At 48.7% G+C, this 23173-nt stretch overlaps 1 protein-coding gene across 1 annotated transcript in view; it reads left to right on the forward strand.

Annotated features, from left to right (window-relative positions):
* The window catches only part of LOC107123536 (SWI/SNF complex subunit SMARCC1-like), a gene marked incomplete at its 3' end in the record, with an annotated part of 51858 nt that extends 34673 nt beyond the window's left edge, over positions 1–17185 (forward strand). Inside the window, exons 8-13 of the mRNA XM_015426788.1 lie at positions 2906–3031; positions 4515–4639; positions 6624–6748; positions 10479–10538; positions 15022–15059; positions 17064–17185. Coding sequence (XP_015282274.1) covers positions 2906–3031; positions 4515–4639; positions 6624–6748; positions 10479–10538; positions 15022–15059; positions 17064–17185 — 596 coding nt within the window. The remainder of the gene's footprint in view (positions 1–2905; positions 3032–4514; positions 4640–6623; positions 6749–10478; positions 10539–15021; positions 15060–17063) is intronic.
* Positions 17186–23173: the final 5988 nt, after the last annotated feature.

Below are 23173 nucleotides of genomic sequence, written 5' to 3' on the forward strand. Positions count from 1 at the left end.
TTATTATTATTATTACCACCACCACCACCACCACCACCACCACCACCACCAAGACTGGCTACATAAAGAATGGCTTGCCTTTAAAAAGTCAGAATGTTGAATTACAGTAATAATTATCATTATCCTTTGGCCTTGTGTGTAGAATAGCCAAGAGAGTCTAGGATTGTCTGGCAGCTGCAAGTTCTAGCATTATGCTAGTGGCAAGCTAGGCTTGTTTTTTTATGGGTTGAGAGAGCTGGGAAAGAGCTGTGACTCACCCACAGTCACCCCGCTGGCTTCATGTGGAGGAATGGGGAATCAGAACCTGATACTTTTTCTAAACAACCATAGGAAGGCCCTTTCTGGACCACAAATTATTACCAGTGACACACCACTTGGCATGCGATTGCATCTTTGGAGGCCTCCTTTGTACTTTTATTCTGTGCCTAGTGATTTCATTTTGGAACAACTTTTTTCTGGTCCTTGTATTTATATTTTATATCTGTATGATCGTACTGTACTATTATATAAGCCAGTATGTTCCTCACTGTGTTTGACCTCTGAAGAAGGCCTACGCAGGTCGAAACACATCAGGTCAAGTCCATTGGCCCTTGTGTGTTAGATTCTGGTATTTTTACATGAGGTATGATTGGGCCCTTATATATTTTTGTTAATAAATACATGTATCTTTTTATATACTATATATATATTAAGCTTTTATTGTTGGCCCTCTTATCTATTTGACTAACTTTTTCAGGTTCTGGATCCCAGGTTTCTAAAAGGCCTCCCCCCCCCCCCCCCCCACTTTTGTCCCGGAATGGGGAATCAAACATGGTTCTCCCAGATTAGAGTCCAGCTACTGTTAACCACATCACCACACTGGCTCTCGCCAGAATCTTGATTGTTTGCTTGGAGGAAGCTGGCTTAGTTAATGGTCATGTTAATTGTGGCAAAGTTTCTTAATTTTTCAGGTTTTGCGGAATGCGGGCAGATCAATACCGGCTGCCTTGTTAAGGTCTCCAGAGCCCTGAGAGGCCCTGTGCCGTAGACCGATTTGAGGCTGATTGCATTTTACTTAGAGAAAACAAGGGCTTAGTTAGGAGGGAACTATTTCTTTTCAGATAATTGCCCTACTTGTTTGTGACACAACATGACGCCTTCTTCTTCCCAGAGTCATTAATTCATTTGTCTGCCATCAGCAGAGTCAGGAGTATTACGTGATGAGAATGAGCGTGAAGGAGCGGGGGAGCATCTTCCTTTGCTGGGCTGGGAAGGCAAGCCGGTCCGTCTGATCACATGAGCAGGTCTTAAACTCCAGTCCTCTGAAGACAAAGGGACGCTTTTAGGTTTTTCTCTGGCTGTGCCTTTTCAACCAGAGCTTCTCTGAGGGGGCGGATGCTGCTTCTGTTTCCTGTTCACTCTGTGAACGGAGGCACTGAGCTGTGGTGGAAAGCCAACTTCCAGTGACCCCGGAGGGTTTCCAAGGCCAAAGATGCTCGGAGGAGGTTTGCCATTATCTGCCTCTGCCCACCAGCCCTGGACTTCCTTGGTCTCCTATCCGAATACAGGCAAAGGCGAAGGTCTCCCTCGCTCCCTCGCTCGAAAGCCAGTTGAGTCCGACTCTAGGGCTGCGGTGCTCATCTCCGTTTCCAAGCCAAAGAGCCAGCACTGTCCGAAGACATTTCCGTGGTCATGTGGCCGACGTGACTAAACACCGAAGTGGTCCCTATTTATCTACTTGCAGTTTCTTGCTTTCGAACTGCTAGGTTGGCAGGAGCTGGAATGAGAGACGGGAGCTCACTCCGTCATGAGTCACCCTGGAAGTTCGGTAGTTCGGCAGTTCGAGACCCAAGCGCCGCATGAGAGAGTGAGCTCCCGTCTTTAGTTCCAGCTCCTGCCAACCTAGCAGTTCGAAAGCAAGAAACTGCAAGTAGATAAATAGGGACCGCTTCGGTGGAAAGGTAACAGCGTTCCGTGCACCTCGGCGTCTAGTCATGCCGGCCACATGACCACGGAAACGTCTTCGGACAGCGCTGGTTCTTCAGCTTGGAAACAGATTAGCACCTCATCCTTAAAGTTGGATTCGACTAGCTTTCAAGCAAGGGAAACCTTTACCTTTACCTAGCTATGCTTTTATCAGTGGCTAAAAACGCTGTTGTATTAAAATGGGAAGATAAAAATGGACCAGATAGGCAAAATTGGTATTCAAAACTGTGGAATATGCATATAATGGCAAAAGTTACTGAGGGTCTTAATGCAACTTATACTCTAGCACCCATGAATTCAGGTAGTGGTTAGTTGACATCTAGTTTTTAAGCATGTGTTTTAGGAGCATCAGAAGAGCCTTTCTGGATCAGACCAATGATTTTATTATTTATTTATTTATTAAATTTCTACCCCACCCTCCCGCCGAAGAGGCTCAGGGTGGCTTACAAACAATTTAAAACCAACATACAGTTTAAAAACAGCAAATACAAAATAAAACCAGCAAATACAAAATAAAATAAAAGGGAGGGTCCATCTAGTCCAGCATCCCATCTCACACAGGGGCCAGCCAGTTCCTCTGGAGGGCCAACAACAGGGCAGAGAGGCCGAGGCCTTCCCCTGATAAGAACCTCAGCCCTGCTGGGTCAGACCAGTGAGGGTCCCTCTAGTCCAGCCTCCCGTCTCACACAGTGGCCAGCCAGTTCCTCTGGAGGGCCAACGACAGGGCAGGGAGGCTGAGGCCTTCCCCTGAGAAGAACCTCAGAAGAGCCCTGCTGGATCAGACCAGGGAGGGTCCAGCCAGTCCAGCATCCGGTCTCTCACAGTGGCCTCCAGTGCACCCTTGGAGGAGATTCCCTGTTCAAAACTCTCTCCATGTGCAGAAACAGCAGCACAAGGAGGATTTGTTCTGAACATTTGGTTGTGATTGTTTTTTTTATAGATTCACGCCAAATGGGTTCTGGACACAGACGTATTCAATGAATGGATGAATGAAGAAGACTATGAGGTGGACGAGAACAAGAAGCCAGTTAGCTTTCGCCAGCGGATCTATATGAAGAACGAAGAAGTAAGACTTCCCTACTTCCTGTGGGCATAGAGTGTCGAGCAGTGGCATTAGCAGCCTCTCCTTCCTTGTGTAACTCAAAGCTGTTAAGGTAGCAGGTGGTCGTCCGGAGGCTAGCAGTGTTGTGCTGGAGAGAACATAAGAGAAACCACGTTGGAGCAGGCCCATCCAGTCCGACACTCTGTGTCACACAGTGGCTAAAACCCAGGGGCCCTCAGGAGGTCCACCAGTGGGGCCAGAACTCCAGAAGCCCTCCCACTCTTGCCCCCCTCCCAAGCACCAAGAAGACAGAGCATCCCTTGCCCCAGAGTGTTCCCTCTGTACCTTGTGGCTTATAGCCTTTGATGGGACTCTGCTCCAGATGTTTATCTAATCCCCTTTTGAAGCTGTCTGTGCTTGTAGCTTCCAGCACTTCCTGTGCCAGTGAATTCCACATATGAATTACCCTTTGGGTGAAGAAGTACTTTTATCTATTCTTAAGCCTACTGCTCATTAATTTCATTGAGTGCCCATGAGTTCTTGTATTGTGAGAAAGGGAGAAAAGGGCTTCTTTCTCTGTTTTCTCTATCCCATGCATAACTTTGTAAACCTCTTATCATGTCACAGTTGTCGTTTCTCCAAGCTAAAGAGCCCTAACCGCTTTAACCTTTCTTCATAGGGAAAGTGTTCCAACCCTTTTGTCATTCTTCTAGTTGCCCTTTTCTGCACTCCTTCCAGTGCTGCAATATCTTTTTTGAGGTGCATTGACCAGAACTGTACACAGTACTCCACATGAGGCCACACCATCAATTTAATTAACCAGTTTTTAATCCACTAGAGGACTTGTCCTTTTCTCCTGTAACTGCTGGGTTTACTGAGGAGCCTTTGATGAGGCACTTTATCAAAAGTTTTCTGGAAGTTTAGGTAAACAGCATCTATTGGGTCCCCCTTGTCCTCATGCTTGTTCACCCTCTCAAAGAAGAGGGCTCACGCCTCTAGCGAGAAGGAGCCTTATACAATTAAAGGCCCACCCAGCAGAGGGCAGGGCCAGCAATTAGCCCCAGGCAAAACTGCTAAAAGCCACAATCAGTTACACCCAGGCAAAAGAGACTAACAGAAACCACACTTCCTCAAACAAGCACCACTCTCCAACAGGCTATACTCACCCACACACCTTCAAACACTATCCTCCCACACAGTAATCTCAGCTACTTCTTAGCAGTTAATGAAAGACAAATAATAAAACACTCACCACTCCAGCAGCAGCTGCCTCACCTGCCCCTTCTCAGAGCCCAGCGGGCTTGTCATTCTTTCATCCTCCTTTCGGCTGAGGTTTCATACCCGGCATTTTGTATGCTGGTTTATGAGCAAGGCCACGTTAGTAACTGTCGACGGGGCAGTACTGATCCGGGTGGCTGGGAGAACACGCCTTACGTCAGGGGGCCGGGAATGATGAGCTTCACTCAGCTGAGTTCAGTATGCTGATGGACGTTCTCTTCTGTCACAGCCAGTCCGCAGCCCGGAACGCAGAGACAGGAAGGCGACCGCCGGCGCTAGGAAAAGAAGGCACTCTCCTTCACCGCCGCCTCCTTCCACTCCGGTTGAATCGAGGAAGAAGGCTGGAAAGAAAGGGTGAGTAATCGGGGGGGGGGCTAGTTTGTGACAGTGGTCTTCAGGAAGAGGAAGAGGAGATTGGATTTATAACCCGCCCGTCACTCGGCGTCTCAGAGCGACTTACCATCTCCTTTCCCTTCCCCTCCCCACAACAGACACCCTGTTAGGTAGGTGGGGCTGAGAGAGCTCTGACAGAAACTGCGCTTTCAAGAACAGCTCTGAGAGAACTTGTGACTGACCCAAGGTCGCTCCAGCAGCTGCCTGTTGAGGAGTGGGGGATCAAACCCGGTTCTCCCAGGTTAGAGTCCGCGCTCCTAACCACGACACCAAACTGGAGAAGAGCGGGATTCAAGTCCGGCAGCACCTTGGGAGTCCCAACAAGATTTTCAGGCGTATAAACTTTTCAGGGTCAAAGCTCTGGTGATGGCGCCCGACGGAGGGAGCGTTGACTCTCGAGAGCTGATACCTGGGAAATTTTGTTGGTCTCTTAAGGTGCTCCTGGACTCGAATGTAGCTAATCTGAGCCACAGGCACCCTGGTTGTGGAGTCTGACTAAGCTCTGGGAGACCTAGGCTCGAATCCTCACTCTGCCATGGAAGCCCGCAGGGTGATCTTGGGCCAGTCACTCGCTCTCAGACTGATCAATCTCGCAGGGTGGTTGTTGTGAGGGTAAAACGGAGGACAGGAGAATGGTTGTGTGAGCAGCTTTGGGGTGGATAGAAATATCCAAGTACAAATAAGATGCCAAGGATCATTTTTGTCGAAGGCTTTCATGGCCGGAGTTCATTAGTTGTTGTAGATTTTCTGGGTTGTGTAGCTGTGGTCTTGGCATTGTAGAACCTGACGTTTCACCAGTAGCTGTTTAAAAATAAATAGGGCATGGTTTCCTGTCCTGAAAAACACAAAAGGCTCTACATCTGACAATAGCACTCCAGGGTAAGATTAGAATTTCAACAGCCAATCCACATACAAAAGAACCTCCTCAGGAAACAGGAAACCTCCTCCGGAAACAATCTACATACAAAAGAACCTCCTCAGGAAACAGGAAACCTCCTCAGGAAACAATCCATATACAAAAGAACCTCCTCAGGAAAGCTCCTCCATTAGCATGTTTTCACAGCCCGGGGAACTCCTACAAGATAATGACTCAGCCCTACCCCACCTTCCTGAGTAGATATAAATTCCTACAGCAGATGATCAAGAAGCTTTGCTGCATAATATTCTTCGGTTTAAATGTCACATGCTATCGTGTTGTTTATTGGGGGGGGGGCCAAAGAAGTGACTTCCAAGTCGACAGGCACCTGGAGATGCCGAAGTAGCAAGTCAGGAGACAGCCGCCTTGAAGCTGAGCAAATGCTTAATTGGACACGTTTATTAAAATCGATGGAGTTCCACTCACAGCTGCTGGATAACCTTGGGCAAGCCATAGTTCTGTCAGAACTGTTCTTGGGAAAAGAGCAGTTTCTGTCAGAGCTCTCTCAGCCCCGCCTACCTCACAAGGGTGTCTGTTGTGCGGAGGGGAAGGGAAAGGAGTTTGTAAGCCCCTCTCCCTTGGATAGTGAAGGACGGGCTATAAATCCAATCTCCTCCTCCTCCTCCTCCTCCTCCTCCTCCTCTTCTTCCTCCTCTTCTTCTTCCTCTTCCTCTTCTTGATATAACAATCACACATGCTTCTGTGTTATGGGCCCATAGTGATTAAGCTGCATGACATATTTACGTCCCGTGCTCCCATCAGAGGAGGGAGTTATAGATTACATTTCCAACCTGGACCCTGGGCAGGGTTGGTCAAATGATATTTTTAAGAAGATGTAAAGGGGTTTGACGCAGCCTCAGAGGTGAGAATAATGGAGTTGGGTGAACAGCCAAAGTTGCTTGTGTGCTGCCTGTTGAATGCTGCTGTCCTGGAGGCATCCCACAGGGGCACATCCGTGTTGATGCGCAGTGTATTTCTAGTTGACAGGTGGCGAAGGAGGATGGGTGACCTGTGCTTAATTTTTTCCAGGCAAGCTGGTCTTTATGGGAAGAGGCGAGGGCAAAAGGAAGACGATGAGCAAGAAGACCTCACGAAGGACATGGAGGATCCGACCCCGGTGCCTAACATAGAAGAAGTGGTTCTTCCTAAAAACGGTAGGGGGACCCAAATGCTGGACCTCCTGTTGAAATGCATGTGACATGCATGCCAGTGTGGCTCAGAGGTTACGAGTAGCGCACTAGTGTCTGGGAGACCCAGATTTGAATTCCTACCTCTGCCCCACGGAAGCTCACTTGGGTGACCTTGGGCCACTCCCACTGTCTCAGCCTGGCCTACCTCACAGGGTTGTAGTGAGGATGAAACAGAGGAGAGGGGAACTATGTCAGCCACTTTGGGTCCCGATTGGGAAGAAAAGCAGGGTATAAACGGGTTAAATAAGTAAATGATAAACGCTGGTTTCAGCCGGGCCTTTCTCCCCTAGCTGCCGAGCTCTGCATTGGCTAAAAGCTCAGACAGTTGAGGCTTCTGGGTGTTCTTGCTGTAGCCAAGCCGCCGGGAGCCTCTCGCGACTGGTGGAGTCTGTCTGTGTCGGAGGAAAGGGCCTCCACTGGCTCGGCAGATCCATGGGATCCACCCTGCGTGTGTGTGTGTGATCACCGCAGAGCAGAACGGATTCCTCTCTTCTCCCCGCAGCACATGCATTGGTCTGTTGGAGCAGTGCCTGCAGTAGGACTGAGTTGAACCCAGGAGGTATTCCTCACTTGATATGTCACATCGTCATAGGTGCTTCCGAGTTAAAGGCCAGTGTTTCCTTTGCCTGTTTGAAAGTAAACGCTCCCTTTAGACTCCTGAAGCCAGGCTGCTTCCTCATCTTTGCTCCAGCTGTGCTCACCCCAAAACACCCTCACAGCATGTGAGACCCCCCCCCCAATAAGAACAGTCCAGCAGTGGGGCCAGGACACTAGAAGCCCTCCCACTCTTGCCCCCCCAAGCACCAAGAATACAGAGCATCACTTGCCCCAGACCGAGAGTCCCTATCTATACCTTGTGGCTAACAGCCACTGATAGACCTCTGCTCCATATGTTTACCATAAGAACATAAGAGAATCCAGTGTTGGGTCAGGCCAGTGGCCCATCCAGTCCTACACTCTGTGTCACACAGTGGCCAAAAATACCAGGGGCCATCAGAGGAGGTCCAGCACGGGGGTCAGAACTCCAGAAGCCCTCCCACTGATGCCCCCCCCCCAGGTACCAAAAATACAGAGAGCATCCCTTGCCCCAGACCGAGAGTTCCTATCTACACCTTGTGGCTAATAGCCACTGATGGACCTCTGCTCCAAATGTTCATCCATAAGTACATAAGAGAAGCCAATGTTGGATCAGGCCAGTGGCCCATCCAGTCCAACACTCTGTTGTCACACAGTCGCCAAAAATACCAGGTGCCCTCAGGAGGTCCAGCAGTGGGGCCAGGACACCAGAAGCCCTCCCACTGTTGCCCCCCCCCACCACCAAGCACCAAGAATACAGAGCATCCCTTGTCCCAGACCAAGAGTTCCTGTCTATCCTTTGTGGCTAATAGCCCCTGATGGACCTCTGTTCCACTTCTACCCTACATCTACCTACATTCAAAATCCGCCTCACTGTTTCAGCCCCAGGTTATGTGATTAGCCCACTGACCCAAGGTCTTTTTTTTCTGTGAGCTGCCAGGTCCCCATTTGTTCTTCCTCAAGTGTCCGAGGGAACTGCGTCTGGGTTTCCATTGCTTTAGAGGACTAAACTTAACTAATTGTGGGCGAGAGCGGAATTAGAAATCAAGACAAATACATAAATAAATGATAGCCTACATTGCAAGTGCGCATGGAGAAGGAGAGTAAAATGGGTGATGCCTCCTGTACACAAGACCTGCCTGCCTCTGCCCTGTGTGTTCCTGCACTGCACTGAAAGCAGCCCGTCTCTCTTGCTATTGCGTTTGGCACCAGATGGAGTCGAGACACTGCATGCCGTGTTTGGACAGTTGTCAGCCGTGCACGTAGCAGTAGGCGGGAGAATAGCCCCCGTGGCTAAGTAAGGATAAAGGCTGCTGACATTTAGAAAGAGGAGCCTTGCGATGGGAGGGCAAATCAGTTTCGGCTGCTGTCAGATATCAGGGGTCCCTCTTCTGTGCCAAGAGGGCACGGCAGCAGTTGACCCCCTCCAACCCGCAACCATGAGATTCTGAGAGCAAATTTGGCGTGTTCCAGATGCAGGAATTCTAGGTTCATGAATCTTGCTTCCCTGCGAACAGTCACAGACTGCTCTTTCCGAAACCTCAGAACTAGAACGGACAGTGGAAACAGTTCTGCTCCCTCCTTGTTCTTCTTTTAAAACTATTTAATACCAATACCGGGCCATTGCACATTATGGCTTCCCAGCCTTAGACACACAGGCTTAGATTTCTGTCAGCAGAACAGACCTTCCTTGCCTCCCCCTGCCCCCACCCCCCACCCCAAAACAGCACAAAGATCAGCATGAGAAATGTCTGGATCAGTGTTCCCTCTAAGCTGAGTTAGTGTGAGCCAGCTCACCATTTTTTAGCCTCCGGCCCACACATTCTTGTCTTCGCTCAGGAGGGATGGCTCCAGAGCAAACCAATTTATGCAGCAGCGAAACTGCTTGCTCGCAGTTTTAAAGCCGGTAGCTCAAAAAGTAGAGTTTTTGCTTATGAGAATTCACAGCTTAAAAGGGAGCGTTGGTCTGGATGTCTGTAGAAGAAGAGGGAAAATCAGCTTAAAAAGCCAACACCGTTTTGTGTCCCCGGAAATCCTCCGTGGGGCTGGAGAACATTAAAGTGGTTCTGGTGCCCCATAGTAAAGGGAGGAGTAAGGCATGAAGGTTCTTCTGGTGCATCGCCTGCTCATGTCTGTTGTGTGCCATTTCAGTCACGAAGCAGAAAACAGAAAAGATCAGGAGTTGTCACTTTGGTCAACTGTGTGTGCAAGTCCCGTTCCATCAGAGGCTAAGAGGCTTAGCTGCCTCTGTTTCCAAAGGCTCAGCTTGGGGTGGGGGGGGGGGAATGCTTGTGGGCAATGTTCCCTCTAAGCTTTGGAGTCTTGTGAGCAAGAATTCTACTTTGTGAGCTATCGGCATTAAAGTTGTGAGTGAGTGATTCGGCTACTGCATAAATTAATTTGCTCTGGAGCCATCCTTCCTGAGCTAAGACAAAAATGTGTGAACTGGAGGTTAAAAAATTGTGAGCTAGCTCACACTAACTCAGCTTAGAGGGAACACTGCTTGTGGGTAGAAATTACTACAGACGCAGGACAAAAATTACCCTGGTCACTGTTGAAAGTCGCCAACTGAAAGCAAATCCAAATAGAAAGGCTTTTTTGGCCGTTCCGGAAAACGCCTTCAGGATATAAAGCTCTGCAGTGGTGGGTCAGCTTCCGTGCAGATTTCAAAGTCTGCGGAGTTGCTGTGAGTGAGCTGGGTTTAGGCTGAGGCCTGGCGGAGTGGACGTGTGTGGAGTCCGACCTGCAGACTCAGTCCCAGGGTGGACCATGTTGAATTTGGATACCAGCCAGGTGCTTACCAGGTTGGGGGCAGTTGGAACCTCTCATCCCAGCCTCCCTCATAGGGGTGATATGAGGAATTATGCCACCCTGATATACTCCTTACCAAATGCGATCAGCTGGCAAAGAAATTCAGTGGGGTTGGAATGCTGTGTCTTCAGAATGAATCCTGATAGCGGGAGTGTGTGGAGTTCATCACAAATCTGGGTGCGGTGGTCTGCTCGATCTCAACCTGGGGGAGAGGCAAAAGATGGTGGGGCTCACTTCACTCAGCCCGGTGGGAGGAGGCACACCTTGACTTCTTTTCAGGCTTCCTTAATTTTTTTTTTTTTTACAGTAAACCCAAAGAAAGACAGTGAGAACACTCCCGTGAAAGGAGGAACAGTAGCAGACCTGGGTAAATAACATTCTGTACTTTGCTCTTTTAGCCGAGCCCTCTTTCCTTTTCTGTGGCCCTTTTACCTGAGCTTATAATTCTCCCTGATCTAGAGGTGTAGGACAGCCGCATCGTAGTTCGTCATCGATCTTCTGTGCAGTCCTGCATGGGGACTGCACATGAGCAGACCTGCCATCGGGAGAGGTTCTTACAACTAGACGCCTCCAGGGGGCACTGTGCGCCAGAGCCAGAAACTTGTTCCCACCTAGGGACCATGTGCTCCCGTGCAGCAGCGCCCCCACCCTCTTGTCGCTGAGGGAGAAGGTTGAGTTTTGGAGTCTCCAGTCGTTTGCATTGGTGAAGAACTGCTTACCCGTTTTGCTGGGGTTGTTCTGGCTTCTGAGTTTCTACCACGGCTCAGAAAGCCCTTTTCAAAAAACGCACCCATTGTGGGGCAAAGATGACCCAAACCGACAAACATGACCTAGGTCTGTTTTGTTTGGGTGAAGGGCACAACATCCTCACATGTAAGGCCTGCCAGCGCTTCACCGCCAAAGCTCAGGGGGATAGGGCATCAAAACTCAAGGCAGCATTATGGGAGAAAGCCCTCAGAGCATCAGAGCCATCGTCCAAGTCGGTCCCAGAAAAATTGCCCATTGCTGCGTCCTCAGAATCGACATGGTAGACTCCACCACCAGTGTTTCCTCTAAGTTGACTTAGTGTGAGCTAGCTCAGTTTTTTAGCCTCCGATGCACGCATTTTTGTCTTAGCTCATGAAGGAGGGCTCCAGAGCAAACTAATTTACGCAGCAGCCAAATCGCTGGCTCACAACTTTAATGCTGGCTCACAAAGTAGGATTTTTGCTCACAAGACTCCACAGCTTAGAGGGAACATTGTCCACCACCTGGATCCAGGTTACAACCAATGCTCCCTCTAATCTGTGGAGTCTTGTGAGCAAAAAATCTACTTTGTGAGCTATTGGCATTAAAATTGTGAGCGAGCGATTTGGCTGCTGCTTCAATTAGTTTGCTCTGGAGCCCTCCTTCCTGGGCTAAGACAAAAATGTGTGAGCTGGAGGCTAAAAAACTGTGAGCTAGCTCGCACTAACTCAGCTTAGAGGGAACACGGGTCCGATTTGGGTCGCACTCCCCTCCTGCTCATCATGCCTCTTCCAAACCATCAGCTAAGAGGGCAAAGACCAAGTCCAAGGATAAGGAGAAATGCAAATCACCATGGTCCCGTCCACACTCCTGAGCCTACTGCTGCTCTTCAGGAGAAGCCTAGGGCCCCGGGCCCAAGATCCCCTCTGGTTTCTATCATGTATGGGGAACTAGAAGCGGGCTTATCGGCAGATCAAGTCCCACGTGACTCTGAACCGACGCCAATGACAATGGTTCCATAGCCTCAGCCGCCTTTGCAATGGCTGTTGCACCTATACATGATGTCTCCAGGTGATCTGGAGGAGTGGAGTGACAACATTGCTCATCCCAGGGAGGCGAATTTGTATCGCTGTTCTCATCGGGCTTCCTCGTATCCCCCCTTCAGCGGTTTCATGCAGGCCTCGCTCTCCTGTGAGGGGAGAGGATGCTGCTATTGGATCCAATGGATCCAACAGTACATCGGATTAGAGTACGGATGTGAGGGGGTGGGCGATTCCTCTCCGGCCTCTTCTACTGAAGACCTCTGTATGCGTGGGGAACAGATGATCCGTATGGCCCAGTCCCTTAATATAGAAGTCATTACTTTTAGATTTTTAAATTTATTTTATTCAATTTTATTCAATTTGTATTCCACCTTATCCCGCAAGTCTCTTTACATGCCTTCTCCAAGCTGTGCTGTTGCTGCTGCCATCTGACTCAGTGAGTGAACTCAGAAGGCATGTAAAGAGACTGCAACCTCTTTAAATGCCTTCATCAAACTGCGCCCGAATAGCAGCTGAATAATGTTGGCTTTTATTTGGGCTCAGCTCTATTACCGTAGTAGCCGAAAAGAAAGTTTAGTTTCTTTTCAGCTGAAAAAACCCCCCAAAATAGCTGTAAGGTATTTTTTCAGGAGGTTTTGTTGTTGTTTGGGTAAACTGAATGCATACTCCTAGTCAGAACCTCTCCAATGGCAGGCCTGCTTTCCCCATATGTGCCTCTGCACAGAAGATACTCGATGAACAGTACTTACAGGTGAGTGCAACTTAGTTATACTGATCCTTCCACTGAAGGCTTGCATTGTAAAGAAGGAAGCGTACCCTCGTGTGTGGGACTCTTATTTATCTGCTACTTTGTCCATCACAAGGTGGTCCCAACCTTTATTTCTCCATTGAGCAATGGAAGGAGGATGGTCTGAGCACTCTCACAGAATACTATTGAGGTCCTTCTAAAATATATCTAGATTGATTGTACGTTAATATTATAGCAATCTTAGAAGAATTGGAAAATCACAAGAAAGTGATAAGGATATGGTAATATGAAGATACTGTCCCTTGGACTGCAAGAAGATCAAATCAGTCAATCCTAAAAGAAATCAACCCTGACTGTTCCCTGGAAGGCCAGATAATGAAACTGAAGCTCAAATACTTTGGCCACCAAATGAGAAGGGAGCACTCCCTGGAGCAGAAGACCCTGATGCTGGGAAAGACTGAAGGTCAAAGAAGACGGGGACGGCAAAGGATGAGATGGTTAGGCAGTGTCATAGATGCAACGAACATGAAACTGAGCAAACTTCAGAGGACGGTGGAAGACAGGAGGGCTTGGCGGGAGCTGGTCCATGGGGTCGCGAAGAGTCGGACTCGATTGTGCGACTGAACAACAACAACAATATGAAGATCCTGCTGACAAGTTAATAGACGGCATTGTGACATATGTCTCTGCACTCACCGTTTGTATTAATGTTTATGCAGTAATGTTGAGACATAATGGGTTTATTTATGTATACTTGACTTATCTTTTAATAAAATAAAAAAATTATTTAAAATAAAAAGTAAATAAGGAAGCAGAGAGGAGGAATCAGTAAGAGGTCACCACGTAGTCGCCCTTGTTTGTCACCTTTTATGCAACTGTCCTCGATCTGTTCATGCAATTGTAGATGGGAACTGGTCCTAACTAAAATTGCTGACAGTGCAGCGGCAAGTCTGCTCACCGCTTGTAGTACTGAAGCAATGTTCAGGGCAGTCCTGCAAAACAGTATCGCTGATGCCCAGTCTGTACAACAATACAAGAAGACTCTCAAAAATCTCACTGGCTTGGATTGACCAAAGAACGACTGTATCTTTGGCTCAGTTTCTGTCCTCTGTAATTACAACCATCTTAGCCCATGGCAGGTTCTACTACACATTACAGCTGTTATGAACATTGAGAATCTTCCTTGATAATTGTGAGACGTCACCAGGGGATATGAATTTCTGAGAGACATTTTTTGTCCTACATCTTTGTTCAGAAGAAGATCTTCCTTCGAAACGGCGAGACATTCCGGAGATCACCGTCAATATATTTTTCTATGATTATGTATATTATTTTTGTTCACTTTTTAATGATTCTTTAAAGACATATATTAAGCGTCACTCTGTAATGAAAAGACGGGCCGAGTGAACATCCCGTGTTGAGTCTACTCGGGTGCTGAACCTTAAACTGTTAGTTAATTTAAGACGAATGATGTATGTTGAGATTTTACCTAGGTAATTAATTTTATAAAAGTTTTCTCTTGCTTCTAAATGATCTGTGGGCCATAATATGAACTGAACTCATATAGTAGTTAACAGATTGCAATTGCACAAAATAAACAGACTGGTCAGGCCTGAAGTGGCTGATACAGAGACGCAGGCCGTGCGTGGCAGCTTTAGAACTGAGTCTCTGGGCACACACGTCTCTGGGCAGTTCAGTTTCTCTGGGCACAGAAGTGCAGCCTCCACTGACAAGACCCTGCCTTTGCGCATGCGCACCCCCTTTCCCCTTTGGGAGGAAGAGGTGCTGGTTGGGGCCCTTCCTCCAGGTCTGAACTGGCAATTAAGTTCACAGGGAGGGAGACGCTGCCTCAAAGCAGGTAACACTCCAGGCCGTAGCGAGGGGGGTTTTCTGTAAGAGGAGTTGAGCCAGTCTGGTGTAGTGATTAAGTGCGCGGACTCTAATCTGGGAGAACCGGGTTTGATTCCCCACTCCTCCACTTGCACCTGGCTGGATAACCTTGGGCAAGCCATAACTCTGGCACAGCTGTTCTTGAAAAAAAGAGCAGTTTCTGTCAAGAGTTCTCTCAGCCCCACTCACCTCCCAGGGTGTCTGTTGTGGGGAGGGGAAGGGAGAGGAGTTTGTGAGCCACTCTGAGACACCTTTGGGGTAGTGAAGGGCAGGGGGTATAAATCCAATCTCTTCTTCTTCCTCTGAGCCTGCAGTCGTATGAAGATACCTCTGCACATTCTCCTCCTTGCCCTAAATGCTGCCCTGTTGACATTCAGGGGCTCCATGATTACCAGGGACTGTCCAGAGGCGTTTCACTCCCTTCTCTGCTCTTTGTCTTGCAGATGAGCAGGATGAAGAGACAGTGGCGACGGGAGGAAAGGTAATGGCAGCCATCTCCACCTCCTTTCCAGTGTTGTCAATTAATGGTTTTAAATGTGATCGTGTCAGTTCGTTTTTTTCAAGGAGGGATGTCCTTGAATCAGTTCATTGGGTCTTGATCTTCCCGTCCAGGGGCTACTGAAAGTATCCTGGTCCTCATTGCTCAGTTCTACAAAATTGCCTCTAGAGATTCCGAGGACCTCATCCTGAGTTCACGAAGATTCTTCCGAGGATGTCAGACCTGAAAGGGAGTGCCCACATCCCCTGGGGGAGGGGTGTGCACAGTGTTCCCGCTAAGCTGAGTTAATGTGAGCCAGCTCATGGTTTTTTAGCCCCTGGCTCACACGTTTTTGTCTTCGCTCAGGAAGGAGGGGCTCCAGAGCAAGCTAACTTATGCAGTAGCCAAATCGCTTGCTCACAACGCTCATGCCATTAGCAAACAGAGTAGAATTTTTCCTCACAAGACTCCGCAGCTTAGAGGGAGGCATTGCAGGGCTATTTTTGGGCAGGAACGCACAGGAACGGAGTTCTGGCTGGCTCCTGAGTTGGCCACGCCCAGCAGGAACTCATTAGCATAATAGGCCACACCCAATAGTAGAAAATCATTAGGATTGGCTACATTAGGGGTGTGTGGCCTGACATGCAAAGGAGTTCCTGCTACAAAAAAGCCTTGGGTTTTGACAACAAACAAGGTCAACAGAATAAGAAGGGAAAGGTGGGTGTGGCTGGATGAGCACACTTCTGGTAACATGGGGTGTGTGGCCTAATATGCCAATGAGCTGTGCTGTCAGGGGTGTGGCCTAATATGCTAATGAGTTTTGCTGTTGGGTTTAGCCTATTATGCTAATGAGTTCCTGCTGGGCTTTTTCTACAAAAAGAGCCCTGATTGGTGCATGTTTTTACTGGCGAAGTCTTTTTGGCACTGCTGTTTGTTGCAAAAGGCATGTACCCCTCCCCCAAGGCCCACTTGGTTTGTGGGTGGGTGGTCTGGGCCGCTCAGAAAAGGAGTTAGTGGTTTAGTCCCATCACTGCCCCTTCCACCCTACTGTTTGCCACCCTTTGCCACACTCTAGAAGTTGTGAAGGATGAGCTTAACCCATTTTATCCTGTTATTGTGAAAGTGGCTGCGGACCCTGCCGCCACCCTTCTGTGTCTACTTCAGGCCTGTGGAAGCTCGAGGTGACATGCATTATGCCTCGGTTACTCAGTTTTAACCTCCTCCTGGCTTTCAAGTACCTTACCTCTTCCCTGTGTCTGTCTGTGTCGCCCCACACCGCCAACCATTGCTCAGTGCTTCATTCAAGGCAGAGAGTTCTGTGGAAAGCCGCTTAGGCACCTTACTGGTAAGATGGAATTGGAAAGAACACGTAATCACAGCCTTTGTCAAAATAATGACGAGCGACATCTTTACCAGTTTACGTTATTGTGGTGTCTTATATTTGGCACCCTGTGATTATTTCACTTGTGTGCAAAGGAAAGAATCTTGATTAGGTAAGAACTTCTGAACAGCCCACAAGCTTTCCCCATCGAACAGCCTTCGCTGAATTTGCCAGTAACCAGTCAGGTTAGCCTTTGAGAGGAAGGGATAAGAATGGAGTGGGGTGGATGGCCGGGGAATGCACAGCTGAAGGTTTTGAGACTTCTGCTTTCGCTGTCTGTTCCTTTGTGTCTCGTGGAAGTCAGTTCAACAACCCACTGGAATGCTGACGCCACCTGGCTGTCATCTGAACATCATGTCCTCTCCCTCACGTGTTAGTTTTCACTTATAGAATCATAGAAGGTCAGAGTTGGAAGGGTCCTTGTAGGTCATCTAGTCCAACCCCCTGCGCTCTGCAGGAGCATAGCTGAACAATAGCCCTACAACATACTCGAAAGATGGTCGTCCAGCCTCTGCTTGGAAACATCCAGTGAAAGAAAGAAAAAAAGAAAGAAAGAAAGAAAGAAAGAAAGAAAGAAAACTTCTTTCTTGCATGCTTTTAACCCCCGGGCTCCGTTTCTCCTGCAGGAAGATGAAGATCCCAACAAAGGAGATCAGAGCCGCTCGATGGATACAGGAGAAGACAACGTCACCGAACAGACGAATCACATCATTATCCCCAGCTATGCATCCTGGTTCGACTATAACTGGTAAGAAAATTGGGGAAAGAAAGTGCTCTTGGGGGAAGCGGGATCTGTGGGTTCGGCTGGCTCCCCACTGTGAGGAGTCCAGTGGCTGTTTTGGATGAAACCTTGTAGGGTTGAGTCCTGCAGACTCTCAGTCTGTGGCAAGTGATGCTCTGTATTCTTGGTGCTGGGGAGGGGGGAAACAGTGGGGGAAGGGTTTCTAGTGTCCTGGCCCCACTGGTGAACCTCCTGATGGCCCCTGGTATTTTTGGCCACTGTGTGACACGAAGTGTTGGACTGGATGGGCCATTGGCCTGATCCAGCATTGGCTTCTCTTATGTCCTTATGTACTGCTCTGCTCGGCTAAGGTTCATGCATTTCCCTGTTCCAAGGTGCCTTCTGCTGCTGATGCTCGGAGCTCTGGCATCACTGCAAGTTTCCTGGAGCAATTGGAACAAACTGCTCTTGGCTGCGGGGGGTAGCAACAGGATGCGCCCCGCAGTTGCTGTTCCTCAGAGCTGCTCAGGAGTGACTTCTGACTAGGGGTGTGTGCATTCGGCTGTATCTGAGCTGGAGAAATTGACCAGTTTGGTGTAGTGGTTAAGTGTGCGGACTCTAGTCTGGGGGAGCCGGGTTTGATCCCCCACTCCTCCACTTGCACCTGGCCGGATGGCCTCGGGCAAGCCATAGTTCTGATAAGAGCTGTCCTTGAAAAAAGAGCATTTTCTGTCAAGAGCTCTCTCAGCTGCGCCTCCCTCACAGGGTGTCTGTCTGTTGTGGGGAGGGGGAGGGAAAGGAGTTTGTAAGCCTCTCTGAGACTTCTTTGGGTAGTGAAGGGCGGGGTATAAATCCAGTCTCTTCTCTTCTTCTTCTATCTATCCATCATCTATCTACCCATCTATTTATCCATCATTCATCATCTATCCATCTATCTATCTTCATCATCCATCCATCTATCCATCTGTCTGTCTGTCTATCTATCATCTATCTATCATCATCATCATCCATCTACCTATCCAGTTTGGTGTAGTGGTTAAGTGTGCGGACTCTAATCTGGGGGAACCACTCCTCCACTTGCACCTGCTGGATGACCTTGGGCAAGCCATATTTCTGGCACAGCTGTTCTTGCAAAAGAGCAGTTTCTGTCAAGAGCTCTCTCAGCCCCACCTACCTCCCAGGGTGTCTGTTGTGGGGAGGGGAAGGGAAAGGAGTTTGTAAGCCACTCTGAGACTCCTTTGGGTTGCGAAGGGTTGGGGTATAAATCCAATCTCCTCCTCTTCTTCTTCAGTTGGGTATGGTGGGCGCGCGGTATCCACCATAGCCCATCCCAGATAATCCCTTAAAAAATTGAGATAATCTGGGACAGCAGTATAGCCACAGTTAAACAGCATTTAAGGAGACTGCAGTCTCTTTAAGCGGCATTCGGGTTGAAGCCGCAGCTTCAGGCACTCATTTAAAGGGACCACAGCACCATTAAATGCCTTCGACTCCGTTATGGGTCCCCATAGGCTATAATGAGGAATCAGTCCGGGGGTCAGGGGGGGCTGTTTTTTTATGCAGAGGCATCAAATTTTCAGCATAGCTGCTGGTGTCTCTCCTCAAGAGACCACCCAAGTTTCAAAAAGATTAGACCCCAAAAGAAGGTGCCCCCGTCCTCCGTTTTCTTTCAGCGGGGGGGGGGGGGGGGGCAGCAAAAAAAGCAAGGTCTTATGTAAAACCAGAGAGTCTGGAGGATGGGGGCACCTTCTTTGGTCACTCTGTACATCCACTGGTTCTGCTGGGCCTGGAATCCCCCCTTCAGTTTTACTGAAGAGACTCTTTGGTTTGACAGCAGTCTTTTTTTCACTGTTTTTCCCCACTATTGGAAGCAAAGGAGGATGGGGGCACCTTCTTTGGGGGCCCATAGGATTGGACCCCCTGGTCCAATCTTTTTTAAACTTGGGACATCTTTTGAGGAGAAGCACCAGAAGCTACAGTGAAATGTTGGTGCCTCTACCTCAAACAACAGCCCCCCCCCACCCCTTGATCCCCCTGGAAAGATTCCCCATTGACTATAACGGTCGCATAGGGTACAATGAAGCTGAGAAATTCGGGCTTCCCCCCAAAAAACCCTGAATCTGAATACCATGCCGGTATTGGAATTTGTGTTTTTTTTTCGGGAATCCCAAATTTTGGGGGGTTCTATATAGCTGAATCAAAAAAATCCTGACTTGTGTGCAGTGTTCCCTCTAAGCTGAGTTAGTGTGAGCTAGCTCACAGTTTTTTAGCCTCCGGCTGACACATTTTCATCTCAGCTCAGGAAGGATGGCTCCAGAGCAAACTAATTGATGCAGCAGCCAAATCGCTTGCTCACAACTTTAATGCCAGCAGCTCACAAAGGAGAATTCCTGCTCACAAGACTCCACAGCTTAGAGGGAACATTGCTTGTGTGTATGTGTGTGTGTGTGCACACACACTCCTACTTCTGACGTTGATTCTGCACGTTAAGTACTGTTGAGTCCCTTCCAACTTCTGGCGACCCTATGAATCAATGGCTTCCAAAACATCCTATCATTAACAGCCTTCCTCAGGTTTTGCAGAACAAAGACAGTTTGTTCCTTGGCTGAGTCAATCAATCTCATGTTGTGTGACTTCCTCTTTTTTGATTAGATGAGTGTTAGCATTGATACCTAGATCAGGTAGCTGCTACCTACCTCACCCACTCCTCTGCTTCCTATCAAGCATGGGTTTTTAGAGATCCAAAGCACACGTGAGGAAAACTGGTGCTTCTACATTCCATTCCTTGTTTAAACGAGTGAACATAAGAACATAAGAGAAGCCAATCTTGGGTCAGGCCAATGGCCCCTCCAGTCCGACACTCTGTTGTCACACAGTGGCCAAAAATACCAGGTGCCATCAGGAGGTCCAGCAGTTGGGCCAGGACACTAGAAGCCCCCAGGAGGTCCAGCAGTGGGGCCAGGCACTAGAAGCCCCTCCCACTGTTCCCCCCCCCCCCAGCACCAAGAATATAGAGCATCCCTTGCCCCAGACTTCCTATCTATACCTTGTGGCTCATAGCCACTGATGGATCTCTGCATATGTTTATCCATAAGAACATAAGAGAAGCCAATGCTGGATCAAGCCAATGGCCCATCTAGTCCAACCCTCTGTGTCACACAGTGGCCAAAAAAACAGGTGCCATCAGGAGGTCCAGCAGTGGGGCTAGGACACTAGAAGCCCTCCCACTGTTGCCCCCCCCCCCAGCACCAAGAAGACAGAGCATCCCTTGCCTCAGCGTTCCTATCTATACCTTGTGGTTAATAGCCACTGATGGTCCCCTGCTCCATAGGCTTATCTAATTCCCTCTTGAAGCTGTCCATGCTTGTAGCCGCCACCTCCTGTGGCAGTGAATTCCATGTGTTAATCCCTCTTTGGGAGAAGAAGGACTTCCTTTTATCTCTTCTAACCTGCAAATCTGTTAAGTGGCTTCTACTTTGTATTTTTTTGGGAATAATAGGATCACAGTAGGATCTTTGTTGAGGGCACGCGGTTCTTCAGCCTTTCTGAAGTTAAGCTGGTCTGCGTCTGATCTCTGCCTGTATGGCGGGTTGAGGGGTGATCTGGGGACCCTGCTACATACATCTCCTTTAATTCCATAGTGGAAGAAAGATGGGATATAAATATAATTGTAAAACAGGTTCAAAGTATCGTAAGATTTCAGGACGGCAGCAGTTTTACATAGCCCAGAGCAAATAAAGAAGCTGAGTAAAATGTATTTCAGCCAGAAGCACAGGAATTCAGGCACACAGTACTGCTCCGATGATTAATGACAAGGGCCAGGGTGTAAGGAACGGTATTCCAAATTGCAGCTGTACTCCAGATTTACCTCCCGTAGCCTCTTAACAATAAAGGCTATCTTTTCTTGCCTGCAGAGTGTCACGTGGGCGGTTTACGGAAGGGGAATCGCGGGAAGGAGAATTAAATACTGGAAATTTCGTTAGCGCAACAAATTCCTGGGCATTCTTGAATACAGAACACTGAGCCAAGTGGGCCTGATCTAGCTGGGCAGGTGTTGGTTTGGGAGAGGTGCAGAGTCACGTCTGAAGTGTTTCCCCGTAGGTCCCAGGGACCCGTGCTGGCTTTGGCACTTACAGCCTTTGACTCAGGATTTTCTTTTCTACTTGAGAGAGAGCTATTTCTCTTAGATGGCATCCACAAAATACATATGCACAGTTGGTTAGGTACACGATACTAACTACAAGTCTTGTTTTCAGGTCTGGATTACAGTTCACATTGTTTGATCTGGGCTGGGCCTAAACCAAGCATAATAAACTCACCTGTAGGGAATGGGGGTCCGGTTGTTGGCGTGGCCCCCAGAGGCATGGAAAAATCATTTACAGAAAAAATTCTTGGGGGGAGGCTGTGCCTGCCCCCCCAAAAGCCCCACCGTAGCTGCGGGCCTGATACACACTTCAAAGCACATGAAAGCTTATAGGTAAAGGTAAAGGTTTCCCTTGCTCAAAAGCCAGTCGAATCTGACTCTAGGGATGCGGTGCTCATCTCCGTTTCCAAGCCGAAGAGCCAGCGCTGTCCAGAGACGTGTCCGTGGTCATGTGGCCAGCATGACTAGACACCGAAGCACACGGAACGCTGTCTCCTTCCCACCGAAGCGGTCCCTATTTATCTACTTGCAGTTTCTTGCTTTTGAACTGCTAGGTTGGCAGGAGCCGGGGCCAGAGACGGGAGCTCACTCCATCACACGGCACTCGGGTCTCGAACTGCTGAACTACCGACCTTCCGGTCTGCAGCTGAGCATCTTAATCACTTGAGCCACCGCAGCCCCTTGAAAGCTTATACCCAGGGTTAAATTCTGAAGCTTTAATATACATTTCTAACTGAAGGATACTAGTCGTCCAGCACCTTTTTCATTCGTTTAGTCTCCAAATACTGGTTTAAATTGTGTCAAGGTAGACTGAGATTTAAATCACTTTTTTGACCTTAACAGCAGCACACACTCACACGCCCACGCCTGTCACGGGATGTGGACTCTGGGAAGTGGCGTTCCTCCTCTGGGTATTGATTCACGTCTAGAGAGCTGAGCTTCTGGGGGTACTCTCAGTTCTTGACCCAGAAAGGTTCACTGACATATTTACTGGGGGGGGGGGGGGGTGTAGGACTCTTCTTCCTCATGCAGCTTTAAGATGTGAATAAAATCGTCTGTGTTGCTTCGTGGTCTGAAGTGTGCTCCTCCAATGTATATAGACACAGCTAATCTAACAGCTGTCCAGGGAAGGCGTTTTCGAATCCAAAGCATGTTGAGGCATCAGGAGCAGACCAGACAGTGTCCTCGGATGGAATGCAAATGTGTCTGATGTAATGGCTGCTCTGAGACTTGCGTCATTTGGCTGCTGAAAAGCAGGAGGGATGTTTGGATCCCCGTCTGCCTCTGTCTGTCCTGACTTCAGAGGTGTGCGTCTCCTAAATGCAAAACTCTCTTTCGGGAAGTCAGACCTCCGCGTGCCTGGCCGAACGTGCCTTTCCTTCAAAAGGTGTAGATCTCATTTGCAATTTATCCTGCAATTTCAGCGTAGTTGCGTTAATTGCTTTGCACGGAGGGGAGCCGTGTTGGTCTGCAGTCGGAACAGCCAGAATTGAGCCCAGCAGCACCTTCAAGACCAGCGCGGTTGTTGCGGCATGAGCTTTCGTCAGATACCAGGGGAGCTCTGGCTCTTGGAAGCTCATACCCTGAAAGGGCCGTTGGTCTCTAGAGGTGCTCCCAGACTAGCTATTACTAGTTATTAATTGCTTTGTGTCTCTGTGTCATGATCTGGGCTGTGCAAGTAAAGGCCTAGCAGGCCTCAGTCTGGTGAAATGCAGCTGTGCCTCTTGCCTCTCATGCCAGTGCGGTTTGTTGGTTAGGAGTGACAGGTCAGTGTCTGGGAAACTCAGGTCAGAACCCCTCCTATGATGTGGAAGCCCACTGGGTGACCTTGGACCTGTTGGGCTCTCTCAGCCTAACCTACCTCACTGGGC

This window comes from Gekko japonicus, unplaced genomic scaffold (assembly GCF_001447785.1).
Source record: "Gekko japonicus isolate JY-2015 unplaced genomic scaffold, Gekko_japonicus_V1.1 scaffold5200, whole genome shotgun sequence".
Classification (NCBI taxonomy): Eukaryota; Metazoa; Chordata; class Lepidosauria; order Squamata; family Gekkonidae; genus Gekko; species Gekko japonicus.